Genomic DNA, 20,246 nt, shown 5'->3' with positions numbered 1-20,246 from the left:
ACACATATATTATAATATATACCAATTTAGAATTGAAAACAAAATATTTATATAAAAATAAATGAAAACAAAAATTCGCGCGGTTGCGCGGATCGATATCTAGTACTATTTAAAACAAAAGAAAAAATATATTTTAATTTCCACAAATTTTGCAAAATAAAAAATGTTATTTAACAAAGTGATAAGCCTCGTTTTCATGAACACGTGACTCGCTTCCTCTATGTTACAAAAGATTCATAACTAGTATTACTAGGCCTGAGACGAATCGGATATCCGGGTAATTTTAAGATATCCGGATCCGGATCCTTATCCGGTGGATCCATAATTTTACTATCCTTATCCGGATCCGGGGTTCTCAGATATCCGGGTGTCGGATATCCTTCTAAAAATTGTAATATCTGGCGGATATCCGGATCCGGATTTGGATCCTTAAAATAAATAAAAAATAATATTAATATATAAAAAATATAAAAATAATTTTAAAAAATATATATAATGTTTTTAATTATTTCTATATATAATATTACAAAATTTACATAAAATTTATATATACTATTATAAAAATAAAAATATATTAAATTAATTAATTTTTATATATATATATTACTATTTTTGAAATAGTTATTAATAAAACTTACGGATCCAGATATCCGGACTAAAAAATTAAGGTATCCGGATCCGGATCCGGCTTTGACGGATCCAACATTTTACTATCCGGATCCGGATTCGGCCCCTCCGGATATCTGGATTTTCGGATCGGATCCGGATCGAATCTCGGATCGAATCCGGATCTCGGATAAACGTCTCATCCCTAAGTATTACCACCTTTACATGGGGTTTCCGAAGAAAACTTAAAACATTTATAACTAAGTAAGGTATTCGAATTTATTTTTGAGACCTCAAGTAAATATGGTTTGTCTTGTCATAAAATAACCACTGAGAAGCCAACATGCTTATCATGGTCGGGACATAATAATAAAAGCTCACTCTACTCTAATCATTTTGCTTCTTTCATTGATCATAAAAAGTTCCCGCCTTTACCACATCCACAAGCCTCCCCACCTAATTTGTACACACATATCACACATTTTTTTCTATATTATAAATCATGTTGACTCATGTAGAATATTCCCATGCGTTCTTCGCCCTGAATTTATATTATCTATGGAAATCTACGCATATTTGTATATTGGATTTTCTTAAAATATTTATATTAATGTTTTTTTTCCACTTAAACCCAAGTCCATGTTTGGACACGTCCCCATGTCTTTCTTGTAACTATTCAAACTCAACCTCAAGTGCTGCTCATCATCATCGTCAACTCCAAAATCTCTTTTCTTTAGAGGCTGATGTTCCACGCAAAGGACGTCATTTAAGCTTCTCTTAGTCTTCTTCGCCGTCATCACTTCTGATTTGATCTCCATCAATGGAAGCTCCATCGATTTCCTCTCTTCGTTATTATTATTCAGTTTTGTCTCTGAGCTCTCTGAAGATGTCAGCGAGCTCTCAACTGAACGTCTTGGCTGTCTAATTCCTCTGTTTTCTGTTTTCTTGCACCACAAGAATCCTTCTTCTTCGTAATCTTCCACTTGCGTTAGCTCTGAGAAGGAAGAACTCGGATTCATCATTGAAGCTAATCTAGAGAGCTCGCTTCTAGCAAAGTCCATGCCAAGACTGGCAGATGTGTAGCCAGCGAGAGTTTGTTGAGCTTTCATTAAAACTGACTGTAAATACTTTCCTTGTGCCTCAATCTTCACTTGCAAATGCCTCTGAACCTGAAACCAAATCATTTTAAGACCCCAAAGAGATACTTATTTGTTCTGGCTTAATTAGGAGGTTTTATTGATGTTTATTACCTCGATTTGTTCATGAAGTTTCTTCTGAACTTCCATCTGCAGTTGTAGAGCCTCCGTGATTTTCAAGCCTCTGCTTCAAAATAAACCAATCAATTAATTTTCAGTTTATTGAAATAATCTACCTATGGAAGATATTACTGTTATGATGATCTGATCATTAATTACTCGTTAGCTGGATCGTTGTTTTCTTGGTTGACATTGCCTCTAAAATCTCCAGAATCGTTTTTACTCTCAGCTTCTTGGGTTTCTGAAGCTGAGGAAACTGCTGGACCAAGAAGTAAATCATCAATAAGAAGAAATAATATCTACAGAATCATTAACCCTATTAGGTCAGATCATAGTTTAAATTCAAGAATCATGATCAATGTTATAATAAATGGAAAAGAAAAAGATTCTTATACCTTCTAGCTTGTTATCATCGAATTTTAGGCTCTTCCCTAGCCGATATTTCTGTCGAAAGATGATCAATATAAAATCATCAAAATTTGATCTTTAAAAATCAAAAAACTAAAACCACTGATCCAATCAAAGATTCTGATGAACATTAATTACCTGTAAATGGCTCTTGAGATGATACAAGGTAAGCCCAGGGATCTCCATAGCCTTCATCAAACCCTTAGGTGTTGCTTCTGCAACACACAAAACAGAACAAACGGAAAAAAGTCATCAAGAAATATAGTTAATAAAAAAAGACTCAGAATAAAGAAAAAAAAACACAAATATATACTGTTAGGTCCACCGAGTTGATTAACGGCTTCGATGAATCTGTGATGAAGCTCACAAGTCCATTTCAGTCTGGGCTTAGCATCTGTTGACAACACGAGACTCACCTTTGCCTTGTGATTATTACCATTATTAGTGTTGCTCTCCATTAATATATAAACACATACAAATATCTCTCTAGAGTTTACAATTAAGAACAACCACCCAAGATATATAAATAAAAAACGAAAGGGTTATTTGTTTTCAAAGATTGTTGGGTTTGTTGGCAAAGATATGGAGGATTTATATACAAATCTCTGGAGTGGTTGATGCTATTCTTTTTCTTTCTTCTCTCACTCCATATCTGGAAACATGAGTGGGGTTCTGTTGGAGAAGGGAATATATGCTCTCTTGACCCTATCCTCTTTCCTTTCATTTTTTCTTTATTTAAAATTTTCATTATTAATTGTCTTTCTTCGATCATTTCCCGATTTCACACCACTTTTTAGTATACATTGCCCTTTATAATGTCGTGTTATTTTCTCTTCGATCTATTAGGCAATAAGATCAGACCAAAAAGAGATTGTGTACACTTCGCTTTTGGTTGTATGGACATCGATCTATCTTAATGGACACATATCGTATGTGCATACCTATTTTTTCTGTGCTTGCAATTTTTATTGCCGTTATATATTCTATTCTCAACATGGTCCTACTTTTACTTTCCTCTCTTGTTTTTCTTCTTGTGTGTAAATGAGTTTTTGTTTTATTATATATGATTAGGTGTGGCTTTATAAATATCGACATCTATAGGTTTCGCACGATTCGTAAAAGTTGTAGCCTTGTAACATTTTCTTAAGCATTTGATGGGTGATCAATTGTTAGAATTTATATTTTATATATATTGTCTTTTGCTGATAATTCGAGATTTATAGTGTAGTTAATATCTTAAAGGTTTTCTATAATCTATGAATTTTATGTAGTGATAAGCTATGGCTATCAGACGAATTGCATTAATTAATACTCCAGGATAGATAGTGATGCATTTTATAATTAAGGGTGTCTAAATACAAGAATTTCTCCTAAAAAGAGTGATAAAGAATAAAGTGTAAGGTTTGTTGTGTTGTGTCTCATCTCTATCTTGGCTTGCTCTTCGGTAATGTTGCCCTACTTGTATATATACAATATATGTCCGTTCATAAACCTTTTTTTTTCCAAGTCCGTTCATACACCTTATTCATTTCAAAACGGAGCAATAATATATTTATTAAAATATATATATATATATATATATATTTATTTATTTATATAGCCGACGATGGTGAAAAAATGAACTTCCTATGTGCATGGTACCAAAACTATATGTACGCATGTCGTAAGTTTACATATTTTCTAAGCTACCATGCATCTTTGTACTCATGATCATGAGTTACTTGTATTTTAGTTACGTGATAGAAAAATATATACGCTTGTATAGTTTGAATCTCTTTTTTGTTGGCTAGTTTTTTTGTCGTCAAATGTTATACCAATTGTTGAATTTTTCTTCTTCTTATTTTCATCATTAAAGCTCTAAACAATTTGTACTTTGAAAATTTTGGTTTTTTTTCTCAGAAAGAATCTTATTTCCAAATCAAGCTTTTGATACACAAAAGATCTAGCTCCATCTACCTGCATCTACAACAAAATAAAGGATGGAACGGTTTAATTATCAGAATTGAGAAACATATATACAATTAAAAACCATGATTATAAAATTCAGAAGATAAACTCTTTAAGAAATATTGATCTGCTTATCGAGTTTCTGACATGTTACTAACTCTATTTTGTGTTTTTTCAAAAAGAAAAAAAAAACTCTATAAGAAATATGATACGTATAAGGGTACATTATTGGTACGTCTCATATATAATTTAAAAATAATGATACATGGTATCCGATAAGTAATTTTTATTAAGTGAATATGAATCAGGTAACGGATTCACAATGGATATTTATTAATATGTATTCACTTCTATACAAAATATTGTTTATGTATCTATATATATATATATTTAGCCGTTTGAAAATTTTATATGTTCTTGTAAAGCTCTATAATTAAGCGCATATAAGTATATATCTTTTTGAAGGAAAGAAAGGATGGGACATGGGGTGATTGGCAGATTCTCTTGGTTGTATGTAAATGTGAGGGAATCTAATCTCAATATAACTTTAAAGAGAAAAATCCTTTGCTCTGCCTTATTGTCTTCTTTATATAGTGAATCCAGTCAGATTTCGTATAAATTATTGGATTAATATAAGAAACATTTTTAGTGAAAACAGTAACTCAATGCATGTTCTTGACTCCCAAAAGAAATAAAATAAACATAGCAATATATACGCATGGTCAGTTACAAAAAAAATATATATATATATATACGCATGGTCCATAAATGTCCACAACAAGATAGGAGGTAGAAAGATGGCACCCCAACACGATATGAGGAATCTATCAGGTGTTCTCTGCAATTTCTTGCAAGTTTATTAAAATATGTATTAATTCAGCATATTATTTATGTATTATGTGAGAATATATCAAAATATAAACTACATGGGGTAGTTTAGGTGTGCAGGTGGACTTCGAGGAGATTTGGATTCGAAATAACTTCACGAAACTAAACATGTACGACTATGCAGATATGAAATCATGTTTTATGTCTCATTTGAATATCTAGAGAAAAAGTTTAGGGAAAATTTGGATAAATGCACTTCAATAAGAATATAATTTGAAAAATACACTCTTGTTTAAGTTTTTTGAAAAATACACTTATCTATATATAAATTTACCAAATTGCCCAATCTTATTAATTATCAATTCCAATTAAACAATTTTTAAAAAAATTATTTTAAAAGAAAATCGTTAGAGATAGGGAATTATTTGTGAATCCACTGTTCAGAATTTCTTCCAACTCTTTCATATACACATGAAAGTAATCTTTCGATAAGACTTCAATGCAAGCAACACCATATGTTTTATGTGACTTTAAACTGTTGGTATGTGTTTGTTCTTCCTCTGCCTTTCTTTTTCCATTACTTCCTTTTTGAATCTTGTACTCCATCTCTATATAAACAACATAAATTAAAAAATTTGTAAGATACACGAATCAAATCATTGGCTCAAACAGATTTATTGGATTTTCATGACACGTGAAAAAAAAAGAACAAACCGATGAATAATAATCAGTGCAATTCTTTTTCATATTCAAAATAAAATAAAAACACATATCCGAATACATCATATTAGCTAGAACTTACTTGGCTCCAGTAGAGAAGATGAAAATTTTGTAGAGACAAACATGACTTGCTTTTCTTTTTTAACAACATGACTTGCTTATGTAAGTTGAAGAAAATAAAATAAAGTAAAATCTGTATAAACATCATGATAAAGTCAAAACAAGTCATAATTCACATGTTTATCTTTGTTATTGTAAAATTTAAATGGTAAAATAACATATTTATCTCAACACACATATTTATCTAATTTTAATGATATTATTTTATTAATTTCTATTTATATATTAATTTCGAATTATATCTTGGGTAAAAAGGTCAATTCATAATTAAAGAAGTGTATTTTTCAAAAGTTAAAATAGAAAATGCAATTATCAAATTTCAAATCCTAAATAGGGTATTTTGCAAATTATCCCGAAAGTTTATTCCTAGGCCACGAATCCACTTAAAATTAGTGTGACCATTCCTATAAATCTGTGATACCTCAAAATTAATAAAAAGAAAAGAAAATCAAAATGTATTACCCACCAGAACTATAGTATCAGTGACTTAAACACACACCACACACAATGTTTTATTTAAAAGCAATGACCTTGATTGGTTACAAAACGGTGGAATGACATTTTAAATGCGATTTCAAAAGTTTTTTACCAATCAACAAAAATTGTGGAAAAAAAAATGCAAAAACGCAAGTTCATATTTTGCTGACAATTATTTACAAAATCAACTCTTTCACAGTATTAAATTATATGATAATATCATTTTTAAATTTTAAATAAATGGTAATACGTTTTAATGATAAATAGTTATGTTGTAAATAAAATTATATTATAATTTTTTTTATAATATCATAAGATGTCAATCTATTATTAAACATGTATTGAAAAATAAACTAAATATTTATAATAAGAAGTAAAGTATTTTTAATAAAATTTTAGTTATTTTCACATTTTGTAATTATTTGTTTAATTATTGGTGTTTGTTTTTTCTTATAATAAAGTAAATAAAAATTTACTAGGATAGCTTTTTAGTTTATTTTCACAAAAAGAGTCACTACGGAAGAAATTGACCAAAATATATTTCATTAAAGGGTAAATATACACTTATACCTATAGAGTTAACTAATCTAGACTTAGAGTTTACAGTTAGTGGGTGAGGTTTAATTTTTTTTTTAATGAGAAATTTAGAAATAATTTTTTAAAAATAGTTTCAAAAGGCATTTTCGAATTTCAAAAAGAAAACAGAAAAAGAATTATAGAAATTTCAAATTTGAAAACATATAATTCAGAACTATATATTTTTTTATTCTTATTTATTTTTTAATTATTTATTTATATTTATATATCTATAAAGAAAATGATAGAAGTGTCTTTTGTCTCTTTAATGAAACATATTTTGGTTATTTTCCTCTTTGATGGTTCTTTTGTGATAAAAACTTAAAAATAAGCTATCTGAGAGAATTGTCCTAAATTAAATATCATATAAAATATTTTAATTAATATAATATGTATTCTGCCATTTCGTAATTTTTCTATTTTTCTGCAGCTTAATTAATTTATTTTTTTGCAGCTTAACTATTTTTACCACGATTAAACGATGTTTACCAATTGGATCCAATATTTAGAAAGGAAAAATAGTGTCTAGTTTTAGTGCATGCTTGATGTGTGTTATTTGATATTTCTCCATAATCAAAACATTGATTATTTTTTTGATAATCAGATTTTTGTCAGACAAGAACTTTATTCTATAAACTAAAAGCTTTTGCAAACTGCAATGGAGCCTAAATAAGATTTTTAGTTTTTAATATATTTTTTTTTTGGTTTTTAGATTTTGGTTTTAGTTTTTAGTTTATGGTTTTTTTATTTTTAGCTTTTTGTTTTGGTTTTTGGTTTTTAGATTTTGATTTTGGTTTTTAGTTTTACTGTAATTTTTAAGTTTTTCAAAAAAGCAAGTAATACATTATTTTAAAATAATACAACAAAAATACAAATAATTTTTTTTAAAGTTACTATTAAAATTTTATCAAAATTTAATGATTATTATTTAAAAATACAAGATATATTATTATGTTTTAATTATTATATATGTAAGAAACTCATATTATACTAAATTACATATTGTAAAATATGTATAAATTATGCAATATTAAAATATAAAAATATGGAAAATATTTATAATATTTATTATATCAATTATTTTCAATTATAAAACTTGAATGAGTTTCTTTTTCAAGTTGATATAATATAATGTGTTAATATAATTTTATGTTTTATAATCTTTAGTTATTGTTTATTGCTATTTGGTTTTTTGTTTTATCATATTTTTTAGTTTTTTGAAAAAACTAATATATTACTTTAAAATAATACAACGAAATAGCAATAAAATATTTAGAAGTTACTATTAAAATTGATCAAAAATTGTGATTCTTGTTTAAAACATAAAAGTACATTAACATGTTTTTAATTACTATTTTTTAAATTACCTTATACTAAAATATTTTATATTGATATTTTTAAAAATAAGAAAAAGTATATATGAAAAGTAATCGTACACTTTATAGGAAAGTTTTTTTGTTAAAATCTTGATTGTTATAAAACTAGTTTTTTGCAAAATTAGTTTTAATCAAAACTTGATTGGATAGAAAATGGTTTTTGAAAATAAAAACCAAAAACTAATCTAGAAACTGAAAACAATCAACCTCTAAGTGTATGATTGTATATTTTTATCACATACCCTAAAATCGCATCATTAAAAGCTTGAAATTTAGCACAATTAGTTTTGTAAGTGTGTAAACTTAATAAAATGTACTAATTTACTGAAGGAATTTATTTTAAATTATAACATCATCGTTTATCAATGCGGTAAATTATATTCAATCATTGAATCATTAAAGATGTCTTAAATTATTTTGAAAGATACAAGCCTTGTGAAAAAAAGTTAAGATTCTTTTTTCGTACACATACATGCTTTTGGTGTTATGTGTATTGCTGCCACAATACACAATACGACACTAATAGTCTTAGCCACTCAAAACTACAAGTACTTATATTGGACTTTATCAGAAACTTACAACTCTCGTATATCGTGTTTTTAGTTGTTCAACTTATTTTTCTCCTTTTCTAAACCATAATTATACAAGAAATTAAAGTTATTTTTTTAGAGAAATATAAATAAATGATTTCTCCTCCGCATAAATCTTTTCTCCAAGCATGTCGTGTTGTACAAACAAGATATATATATATATATATATATAGCTTTCTTAAAAATATATACATTCCATTAAAATTTCTTAGCTAGCTTTAAGAATATTCCCTTTTTTTTTTGAAATGTTCCAAAATTTCATTTCTTTAATAAAACAAATAAGAAAAAACTGTCGGTAAAAGCTGAATCTGATCGAGCTTTAGTTTTTTGGACTTTAGTCTTTAGAATCAAAATCTAATGATTATTCTCTTAATTATCCCTGTTTTCTTTCTGAATATACATTTTAATTCTTCATTCCGTATAGTAGATTTACCCTTTTTGATATATACACACAGATAATATAATCAATTTATGCAGTAACTTGTTTAATCAATTTATGCAATAATTTAAATGTTAATATCTTATATGCACTAAAATTAATGTTAATTCCATATACTCCAAAAATAGATATAAAATAAAAATGAATTAATAAATCTATATTATTATTTGAGAAGTAATTTTGCTGATTTGTCATATTTTTCATGATTTTATGTAATTTTGCTTATTTATTATGTTTTCAAATAATAATATGGATATATAATTAAATATAATTACTATAACTATACTTAATTTATAATCACCTTTTATTCATTATAATTTAAAAATAGTATACTAACAACGTGATATTTATATATGATCTACATACTATTATATACGTAATATTATTATTATTTTTTTTTTGAAAAAGATATACGTAATATTATTTACGTTTTTTTTTTACTTTGTTTTAAAAATATTCTACCAAACATATGAAAGTTTTACAGATGATCATTTATTTAATGTCACTTTTGATAAGTAGTTTCTCTGAATCATGGCATGCAAAGCAACTTAGAGGGTACTTTTTTTTTTTGGTCAACGAGGGTACTTGTTTTATCTACGCATTTCTAAACAACTATGGTAGTAAAGTTTTTCTTCCATCTATAATGAAGCTGATTCTATAAATGATGTTATAATTAGTCATAAACTAAAGAGAATAGTCATTAATTCCCATAATTATCATTATCTAAAAATAATGTATATTGTAATATTCAAGAAAATATGTTCCATCATAATTAATATTTAAAATTGACAGAAAAATAAATCTCTGAATATATTTTTTGATAACATGAAACGTTAGTCACTCTTTTGATAAATACATACTTACGTATAATAGATACACATTATCATCTTACTAAACCTAACTTTACATACATTCACATGACACAAAAACTAAATCGCATATATATATACATAAAATAAACTATATTATATTATATACCCTTTTAGAATTAATAATCTGCAAAACTTAGAGCAACTTCAATATGATCAGAATTTCATATTGAATATCCAAACCACAAAATAGAATTATATAATGTTGATTTTATTAATGAGTTAAATTTCAAACTTTAAAAAACAAGTGATCTATAGCTTGACAATTGTCTATTGAGTTTCTAAAAAAGGATCTCAAAGGTTGTAAAATGAGAAGTTGTATCTGACACCTTTCTTACTGTAGTATTTTTTTAGTTGTATATTATTATGATACTCTATACTTAGACCTTTTTGGTTGGAGGTGTTCTTATGTTTTGTGTTTAGGTAAATTTATATTTACCTCACTTGTAGTATAGATTTGAAAGATATGTTTTTTTAGTTTAGGGTCTAATTCCCGTTACACATACGTGTGGACATAATAGATGTTATATTTGTATATACATGAATGTTTTAAATTTTATTTTCGCTACAAAAGTTATTTATTTTATGATGAAAAATTGCCATATATAAAAAAATAATATTTAATTTATTATTAAATTTTTTAAATGCATGAATGTTTCAAAATTTATTTTACGCAATAAAAAGTATTTCTATTATGATTTTTTGTCATGATGTTCAATTTATCATTAAATATTTCAGACACGTGAAAATGGTGTTTAAATTATTAATGCATCTAATTATCAATATTTGTTAAAATATTATGCTTGCAAGTACGGACAATACACCTAGTAAACCATTGTTGTTATCATAACTGCTTGAAGAAATTAAAGGCTTATCGACCCTATATAAGGAATGTTTTCATTTTCAATAACAGTGATAGATTTGTTATTATACAAATCATTTGTGAAAAAATGAATAGATATAAGTATGGAGAAAACTATGAGAGGAAAAACGGGGGACCCAATGAGGTAGCTTGATGTCGTGGAGAAGCATCTTCTCCTACTCCTACTACGAGTTTCTGTTTAAGTAGACATCTTTCATTTGTTCACTTCTTACAGAAGGAATATTAATAATCATTCAATCCAACTTCATACACAAACATGCATGCATAAATGCATATGAATGAGAGAGAGGTGATCATATATTAATATGTGTGGCCCGAATGTTTGAAAAACAAGCAAAGAAGATCAGCAAAGCCAATAGAGGATAATGATCATAACACTTTCTCTTTAACTACCTATTTAATATACTTTTCTCTGATGCCAAAAGAAACATATTCTCTAGTAACTTGTTGAAAACCGCTGTCTAAACCAATTAAGTTAAAATGGAATCAAGCTTTTATACATCATATCACATGACGCAGTTACGTGCTGTATATTATCAAGAGCTACATGCCTTTCAAGAATGACAGCGACAAGGTCGATAACATAGCATCTAGTTTTTAAGTTGAAGTTGAACATTTATTTTCATATGTATAAAGAAGTAAAGAAGAGAAAAATGAAAATATATGACTTAGATGCTAGTCGTAAGTTTTATACAGTAGACTTCATTGATGAAAGATAACATAGTTTTCATCCATTGTAATGAGATAAAATGTGATAAACTATAAATGATGAAAGCTATTAAAGAAGAGAACAAAAGGAGATTCTTGAATAATGTTGAAATTGGATCGAAAGCAGTCTGAAAGAGAGATGCCTCATCGATTATTATTCTCTTTTAGCTTTAACGGGCCCAATTTCACTCGAATGTGCTTGTAATGCACAGATCCAAATGCCCACAAAAGTACATCTACTAAAATATTTTAGAACCGTAATTCCTTTGTTTGAACAAAAGTGACATCATTCATGTGTCACTTGACAAAAAATCCAAGGAAAATTTATATGTATACCTGTTATAATAACGGAATTTGCATCCGGCAGCGCAAAAAAAAATTATAATTCACTCACTGACCATTTGTCCTAATTTCGACCGATACGTGTTGTATAATATGTAATAATGCAGTTTTGTTCTTTTAATCAACTGGGACAACGTGTAAAACAAAATTAAATATATATTAGATATTATTTATTTGAATAAATGGACGTGGCTATTTGCATGTCACAAACTTTTCAATGTATTAAGTTTGTAACATATAATAACTGAGGAAGCGTAACAATTTTTTTTCCTTCTTCAACGATTACGAAACTTTCAAATAAATCCGTCAACGGATTTTGGAAGAGCATGCGAATTATGAGGACTCTTTCGAAGAAGAGAGTCAAAGAATTCGCCGATTCTGAAATCTAAAGTTACGACGATAGTATTGCGGCTCTGTGCATCCATTTTCTGTTGTATGTGAGATTAGATATGGCGAATAGGAAAACAAAGTTGAGGAAAGAGACTTGAATACATGATTGTAGAATAGCGTGCAACAAAGAAGAGGAAGGAGATGAACAAAAGATGTATTTCTATACTATTTTATGAAATGGAATAGATTGTCTTCCTTTCAAATTCGACCATGTTTATTAATATATAATGTACTAGTTATCATGTTATATTTCATTATTCGATGGTTGAAAAAGAAGATTCAATCTTGTTTGCAACTATAGTTTACAAATTTTATGTGTTGGTTGTTGTTCCATGTTTTATTGATATGAGTTTTGTATCGGTATGTATATGAGTTTTATTGGTGTGTATATGATTTGTAAAGAGAAATAATATAGTTAATGTAAATGGAATAGAATTTATTATACCATCAAATAACATAAAACACAATGTGATGTCGAATGGAATAATAATCATAAGTTATATTTGGGTTTATAGTTTACTGATTAGAGTTTAGATTTACTAATTAGAAATTTGGGTGTAGTATTTAGTGGTTGTGGGAGAGTTTACTATGTAAGGGTTAAAGGTTAGATTGAGCTCCTATACTATTTCAACAGTTATATATATGTTATATTTGGGTTTATAGTTTACCGATTAGGGTTTAGATTTACTAATTAGGGGTTTGGGTGTAGGATTTAGTGGTTGTGGGACGGTATACTATGTAGGGGTTAGAGGTCAAGTTGAGATCCTATATTATTTCAATAATATGGAATAGAACACGCACAACCTTTCAAACCAAAAGAATATGCATTCCTGGTTGTTTCTGGAACAATTTAGTAATTAGAAATTTGTCTTGGGTTGTAGTATCTAAGTGGGTATATAATGTTTAAAATTTATGGTCCATACTATAGCTGATACATTAAAAAAAATATAGGCAAAACATTTAATTATATTTGGGTTTATATTTTATTGATTAGAGTTTAGTTTTAATAACTAGGGGTTTGGGTATACTATTTATCTGATATGTGAGGGTCTAATCTGTAGGGGTTAGATGTTAGGCTGGTGTCCTATACTATTTCGTCAAAATGGAATAATACACCTATGAACTTTCAAACCCAAGAATGTAAACCGTATGCGGCTATTATGAATATAATGTGGCTTACTTATATTTTTTCATATGTAAATATTAGTCATACTTTACTTTATCTACGTCATCTAATACATTTCTGATTTTTCCTCCACCTACTACTTATAAGAGATAAGGTTAAAACCGGATCAATAGAAGCATAATTGTTACTTGCTTAATTATGTCAAAAACAATGTCATACACTTATTTATTTCTACAGCATCAAATTCAGAGCAATCAAACTTTAAATTTTTTTTTGAAACCACAGCTCTTGAAATAACCTACAGCTGTACAAGTGCTCTGCAGAGTCAAATATCTAAAGCAAATTTTTAGTGCTTTCCATAAAATTCTACAGCACTAAAATCTAAAGCTACAGCAAAAAATCTACATATTTTTTTCTACAGCAAAAATTTTAAAGTTACAGCCATTACCAATCAGACCTTTAGTTTGCAAAATACACTTAATTTCCTTTGCAAACTAAGCCATTTGGCAAATTGTCCTAATAATAATGACATTATCTACGCAATAAATTCTTATTAAATTATTGTAGGATTTTCATATGTAATAAATTTCTTGTTATTTTTTCATAATAAAATAAAATAATTTTTTTATTGTGCAAGATGAATTGATAAGTATGGATCATATAATAATTTTAATTCACAAAAGAAAATCATTTGGAAATTGTTTGATTGTTATAGAAAAACTAGGAGTATCATTTTCTAATTTCAATCTGAATTTCTCACACCAAATACATAATTATTTTATCACCAATTAATACAAAGGCCACAAACCTTTTCTAAACTTACAGTTAGCAATGTTGGCTCACCATATACCTATGCTAAGAGAGAAACTATCTCGCCTCGACTGAGCAGGTGAGAACACCTCCATTCTTTTTTTTTTTTTAACTTTTACAAAAAAATCTAGTTATTTATTCGGTCTCATGTTGGTTCCTTAACACAGTCACAGCTAGAACAATAGTTTCACTCCATTGTCACAAACAAAACAACTGGTGTTTAATGCAAGTGCGAAGCAAATAGTACAAAAAGCAAAAGACTTGTTTTACTTCCCATGATCAGGAGCTCTGTTTCGAACTCTTCATAAGCTCTATGAACCCTTTAAATGCTGCAATCACAAAAAAAAAAAAAAAAAAAAAAAAAAAAAAAAAAACATATTACTACTTCTTCCCTTTGGTTTTTCAACAAGTGACTTTCACTAGAGTTTGGGATACAAAAGAAAGGGAAGTTACCGTTATCAGAGTCGTGAGGTCCAGGGGAGGCTTCAGGATGGTACTGGAGAGACATGACATTCATCACCGGGTAAGATAGACCCGCACAGCTTCCATCATTGAGATTCACATGTGTCACTTCCACGCCTCCAGGTAGTGACGCCGGGTCAACCGCATAGTTATGGTTCTGCCAAAAAATTACAGAAAAAGACAATATGATACACCAATCAAGTTGTAAACAATATTCCTAGAACAATCATATTATCAGATATTCAAGTTAAAGTACCTGAGCACTGATCTCCACCTGGCCAGTTCTGTTATTACGAACCGGGTGGTTTCCACCATGATGACCAAACTTCATCTTGAAGGTCTTACCACCCAAAGCTTGGCCAAGCAACTGATGACCCATACAGATACCATACACAGGAGCTTTACCAAGAAGCTCTTTAACCGTCTCAACAGCATATGGCACAGCAGAAGGGTCTCCAGGACCGTTGCTGAACAGAATCCCGTCTGGATTCATTTTAAGCGCCTCAGAAGCTGGAAACGTCGACGGAACAACCGTGATTTGACATCCGTAGGAGGATAGCCGTCTCAGGATGTTATGCTTGATGCCAAAGTCATAAGCAATAACCTTTCAGAGAAAATAGAGAGTAAGAAGTTGGTTGATAGTATCATTAAGAGAAGAATTAGAGAGAAGTAATACTCACTCTGTATGTTTCCCCGTCGCGTGAATTCGAGTTGAAATCCCACTCAGGGTCTGTTTTGTCGACCCACTCGTAGGGAGATTTGCATGAAACATCACTTATCAGATCAATACCTACAATATCCCACGAACGGGACATTTGCAGAAGCTCTTCGTCTGTTTTGGTTTGTTCTGTGCTCAGCACACCGTTAAGACTACCTTCTTCTCTTAACCGACGTGTTATCGCTCGAGTGTCAAGATCATCTAAACAAACATCCCCAAGATGTTTTCAACACCACTGCTATAACATGAAGAATCTAAACAGTAAACACAAGGAACTTACAAACTCCCATGAGGTTCCTTTCGGTTAGATAGTCAGCAAGTGTCTTAGTACATCTCCAGTTTGAGGTACTGAAACATAAGGCTAGGAAGTTCAGAAATGGAGGATAAAGAGAAGACAAAAAGGTCCATTGGTTGATATGAGAATGAACACTAACCTGATGCTTAGACTTCTTATGACCAAACCAGCAAGAAAGCATTGCTCAGACTCTTCATCATCTATAACAAATGTAACAACAACAACAAGATAAGTACAAGACAAAACTTGCACAACTCTCACAAAGTTTCTGAACATACCGAGATTCACACCGGTGTTACCAATCTGTGGGTTTGTCATTAACACAAATTGCCCGGCATAACTAGGATCAGTCAGAATCTCTTGATACCTTTTTCAAAGACTCATTCAAAACTCCAGTCAAAAAAAGAATGCAAAGTAAGTTCGGATTAAAAACAAAACAAAACAAAACAAGTCTCACCCTGTCAAGGAGGTGTTAAAGACCAATTCAGCAACACGGGTTCCAGGAGCACCAAATGACTTAGCCGGCCAGATGGAGCCGTCTTCTAACACAAGCCTAGCGTTATACGAATCCCAAGGCTTCTCCACAAGGCCTACGAGGAAAGGGGGTTTTGCTTCATTTTCACAAATAAAGTCGAAAGCTTTATCCTATTTTTAGACGAGAAAAAAAGGCTTACCAGAGGCGGTGGAGTTAGTGAGAGGAGAAGCGGAGCATCGGATCAGTGAAACCCTGAAGCCACCGCCACGGCGAGATAAACCAGTCGGTAGAACAAAGCCCAGAGTCGTCGTAGCCGCCATGGTTGTGTTCTCTCACTCTCGACAACCACTCAACTGACACAGACGCACAGAGGTCTGAGGGTTTTGGTCATTTTTGGGTAATGTTCTTAAACCCGGTTCAATTTCGCACGAAACCGGTTATCTTGACGAATTCTAAACCGCCATGTTTCCGGTTTGAACCAAATTTGATTGATATTAGTGTGCCAGAGATTAGGAATATCCTCAGTACGCAGTTTTCTTTTCTTTTCTAGTTTTTTTTTTCTAACAACGTACGGTATTCCATGCTCTCAGATTAATTGAAGGTACATTTCACTCTTCAAACATGTAAATAGATCCAAAATATGATTTTATATCTAACACATATTTAGTGTAGTAGAATTGATTTAAACCCTAATCGCAGCTCCTAAAGTTTGTGTATGGCTTGACCATATATAACTTCTTTAGCTTATCATAATTATTTTTTACAAGGTTTTTAATGTTTAAGACTAGGTGGTGATCCGCCCTTTGCGCGGAGTGAATCGACTAAAATAAATTATAATTTTCAATAAATATGTATTAAAAAGTAAAGATACATATTAACTTAAATTATAAAAACTGCCCATTATGAAACTTACTCTAAGATTTTTATCTCTCTGGAAAAAAAAAATCAAAGCATCAGATACGGAAAAGAACTTATGAAAGCTTTAACCAATTTCCATACTAAGGACAACTTACATTTGCATCAACGAAAACCATTTATATGGTCTTTCCATTGGAAGCCGAGTATTGCTTCTAAAGTCTTATGATTTTCACTTTAATTTTCCACATAGATTTCTTTGGCTTCAAAGCAGGAATAAAATTCAGGCCACTCATTTTCGATGCTACTTTTGAAATGTTTAGGTTGTGATACCATTGTAGGAATAGCTTAGTAAGATACATATAGTCAAACGAATGATAAGATTTAGGTGAGGTAAGATTTACGTGAAATGAATATTCTAACGCCACAAATTATTCCTAAAAATCCCTAATTGATCGTCTAATTATTTAAATATTTGGAAAGTATACATCTTTAGCTATATGACCATAAACATTTCAAATCTTTGGTTACTCTCATATATCCCTTTAAATCATGCTCATAAAAACATAGATCATTGCAAAACAATCTGCGATAATCACATTTATGAAGATTTCTTAATATCAAAAAAACTTGCGAATATATTTCTCTAAATTTTGGAGAGAAATAATTCGACATCCCATAATCAAAATAACACTCAACTACAGAAAATATTAGTGTATTCCAATAGAAAAATATAGCTTAATCAAGACATGAATGGCGTTATTTCCGATAAATTCGCAAATTTAAAATTTTCATCTGTATTTATTTGTGTATTAACATTTATGAAGATTTCATTATTTATAAAGTTTGGTGCTTCAGTTAAGGGATTGAATTTACTATGTTCTTATTTGTTTTGAATTTTTTGTACCATCAGTCACAGTTTTCATTACAATTAATTCTTACACTGTAAAATTATATAAACGATAATTTAGAAAAGAACATGTTATATGTTCAAAAACGATATATGTTTGTAGGAAATTTTTTCATATAAAAATTACCAACGTGTAATGTCCTATTATACCCATAAGACTAAATACTATGCATGATGAGAATAATATATGGTGATATGATTTCTTGCGCATGCTAATCTTTTTTATATCATTCCAAATTTATTGGACCCATACGATATTCCAGTCATTTAATAAATCACGCACATAACACATATACATATATCGTTGGGAAAATTTAGAAAAAAATACAAATATTATGCTAACTTATAATAAAGAATCACTTATATACAATAATACAGCATACATATAATTCCTTTCTGGTTAAACCTATATTTCGGATTAGGTAATGACGAAAATCGAAAGTACAATTCTAATATGCCATATATGAAACGGTCGACACACGGTGGAAAAAAGAAAGATGCATAAAATAAAACATATACTATAATCCCTTTCTAATATTATTTGGCAATGACATAACACGTAATTAGTTTAGATAATAGAAAGCTATTTAATAAAAGATGTGAGGTGGATTCTAGCAATCACACATATGCAATGGCAAACTTGTTATTCACACATGAGGGTAAGATTTATTGTTAATAATGCATCTCAAATAATAAAAAGAGGATATTAAAGATTGAAATTTAATCTATGCGTGTTTTTAATGTGTGTAGACAAAATTGTTCATGAAAATTATTATATGTGATGTTAAGAAATAAAAAAGTACTCAAATAGGAAACACATTATATGTATATTTACTTTGACCAGGAAATAATGTAAGAATATATATATGTATATTTAGTTTGACTAAAATATCATAAAGATTGGAATGCCATCAATGATTTTTATTTAATATTTCTAACAAAATTATTCAAGAGATAATTTATTTAATTTGGTAATAAGAAATAAATATAAAATTACTAATTATGTAAGACATTACTATAAGAATATATATGTCTTGACTTTGACTAGGACTTACATCTTTACTTTACCTATGAATTAAATATTACTTTCACTAAAAATTACACATTTGCGTTATATTTGCCTATAAATATAAGGCAATCCGAAAGATAGATCATCAGTTAAAACCTATTCTCTTCAATCATCTCAATTCCAAAAAATGAAGATCTCTTTCTCTTCTGTTCTCTTCGTACTCATGGTCGTTTTCATCATTTCTTCTTCAGGTGAATTTTTATTATTTGTTTAGAAAATTTCTCTACGAACAAAAACTTTGTTGTATACTTAAGTTAACTGAGAATTTTGTAAACGTAAATGTAAATGTTTGTTTTTGTTATACTTTTGTATGATTATAATTAATAGGAAACAAGAAAATGGTAGGAGAAGCAAAGGATTGTTTTCAAACGTGGACGTGTGAAGGAGAAAAAAAATGTAGAGATAAGTGCACGGCTGAATACAAAGGAATTGGAAGGTGTGATGATATCGTTGCTCCTATAGTTCCTCCCCAGTGTAATTGCTATTATCCTTGCTAATATCTCTATACGTACAGCAAATAATGATTTGTCTTATATGATAATATGTAAACTTTTTATCTGTTAAATCTTATGTGATTCAAAGAATAAATATATCTAAAAGGTGAAATCTATGATGTGTTTGTCTATAGTCTCTTGTCGTTTAATTTGATCTACTTACTCTTCCACAATCTTCAATCCTAATTGTTTAGTGTACTAATTCAACGTATTATCTGGAAAATCGAATCTGCTTGAGAAATAACTGTATGAATTATATCAAGCTTTTAAGCCAAATCAAACCAGAGAAAAAATAATATTGTTATTACTGATTTTATATTTTTTGAACATTATTATTATTTTTATTTTTGTTAAGATTTGAAAGAAAATTTGTGAGAATGTGTTGTATATTTCTTATTGCTTACACCACTATATATAGATTTAGATAAATTTTGACAAACAACTATGTGATCAAATGATTTCAACTTAATTAGTATTTATTTTAGCCTATGTCATAA

The 20,246-nt window shown here is 29.2% G+C and overlaps 3 protein-coding genes across 4 annotated transcripts; 1 reads left to right on the top strand and 2 right to left on the bottom strand.

Moving 5' to 3' along the window:
* Window positions 1-989: 989 nt before the first annotated feature.
* Window positions 990-2,931, bottom strand: LOC106435221 (myb family transcription factor PHL8). Of its 2 annotated transcripts, none has more exons than XM_013876087.3 (6): window positions 2,584-2,931; window positions 2,409-2,485; window positions 2,258-2,306; window positions 2,022-2,121; window positions 1,857-1,926; window positions 990-1,775 (listed from the first exon to the last, which is right to left on the bottom strand). In XM_013876087.3, the coding sequence occupies exons 1-6, from the start codon at window positions 2,726-2,728 to the stop codon at window positions 1,209-1,211; spliced, it is 1,008 nt and encodes a 335-aa protein (XP_013731541.1). In that variant the 5' UTR covers window positions 2,729-2,931; the 3' UTR covers window positions 990-1,208. The 2 variants fall into 2 exon arrangements, with proteins under 2 accessions (XP_013731541.1, XP_013731542.1); XM_013876088.3 differs by having other exon boundaries at window positions 2,022-2,118; window positions 2,584-2,930.
* An 11,653-nt stretch (window positions 2,932-14,584) lies between these two features.
* LOC106435229 (carbamoyl-phosphate synthase small chain, chloroplastic) lies at window positions 14,585-16,837 on the bottom strand. The gene is made up of 9 exons (XM_013876097.3): window positions 16,621-16,837; window positions 16,404-16,536; window positions 16,225-16,313; window positions 16,086-16,146; window positions 15,932-15,999; window positions 15,614-15,852; window positions 15,190-15,537; window positions 14,925-15,090; window positions 14,585-14,800 (listed from the first exon to the last, which is right to left on the bottom strand). The coding sequence occupies exons 1-9, from the start codon at window positions 16,739-16,741 to the stop codon at window positions 14,751-14,753; spliced, it is 1,275 nt and encodes a 424-aa protein (XP_013731551.2). The 5' UTR covers window positions 16,742-16,837; the 3' UTR covers window positions 14,585-14,750.
* Window positions 16,838-19,291: 2,454 nt separating this feature from the next.
* On the top strand, window positions 19,292-19,880 carry LOC111202581 (putative defensin-like protein 184). Its single transcript, XM_022695419.2, has 2 exons — window positions 19,292-19,446; window positions 19,583-19,880. The coding sequence occupies exons 1-2, from the start codon at window positions 19,383-19,385 to the stop codon at window positions 19,750-19,752; spliced, it is 234 nt and encodes a 77-aa protein (XP_022551140.1). The 5' UTR covers window positions 19,292-19,382; the 3' UTR covers window positions 19,753-19,880.
* Window positions 19,881-20,246: the final 366 nt, after the last annotated feature.

Source organism: Brassica napus, chromosome C2, assembly GCF_020379485.1.
Source record: "Brassica napus cultivar Da-Ae chromosome C2, Da-Ae, whole genome shotgun sequence".
NCBI classification, from domain to species: Eukaryota; Viridiplantae; Streptophyta; class Magnoliopsida; order Brassicales; family Brassicaceae; genus Brassica; species Brassica napus.
The sequence above is the reverse complement of the archived record's forward strand: the minus strand, read 5'-3'. Positions and strand labels throughout refer to the sequence as shown.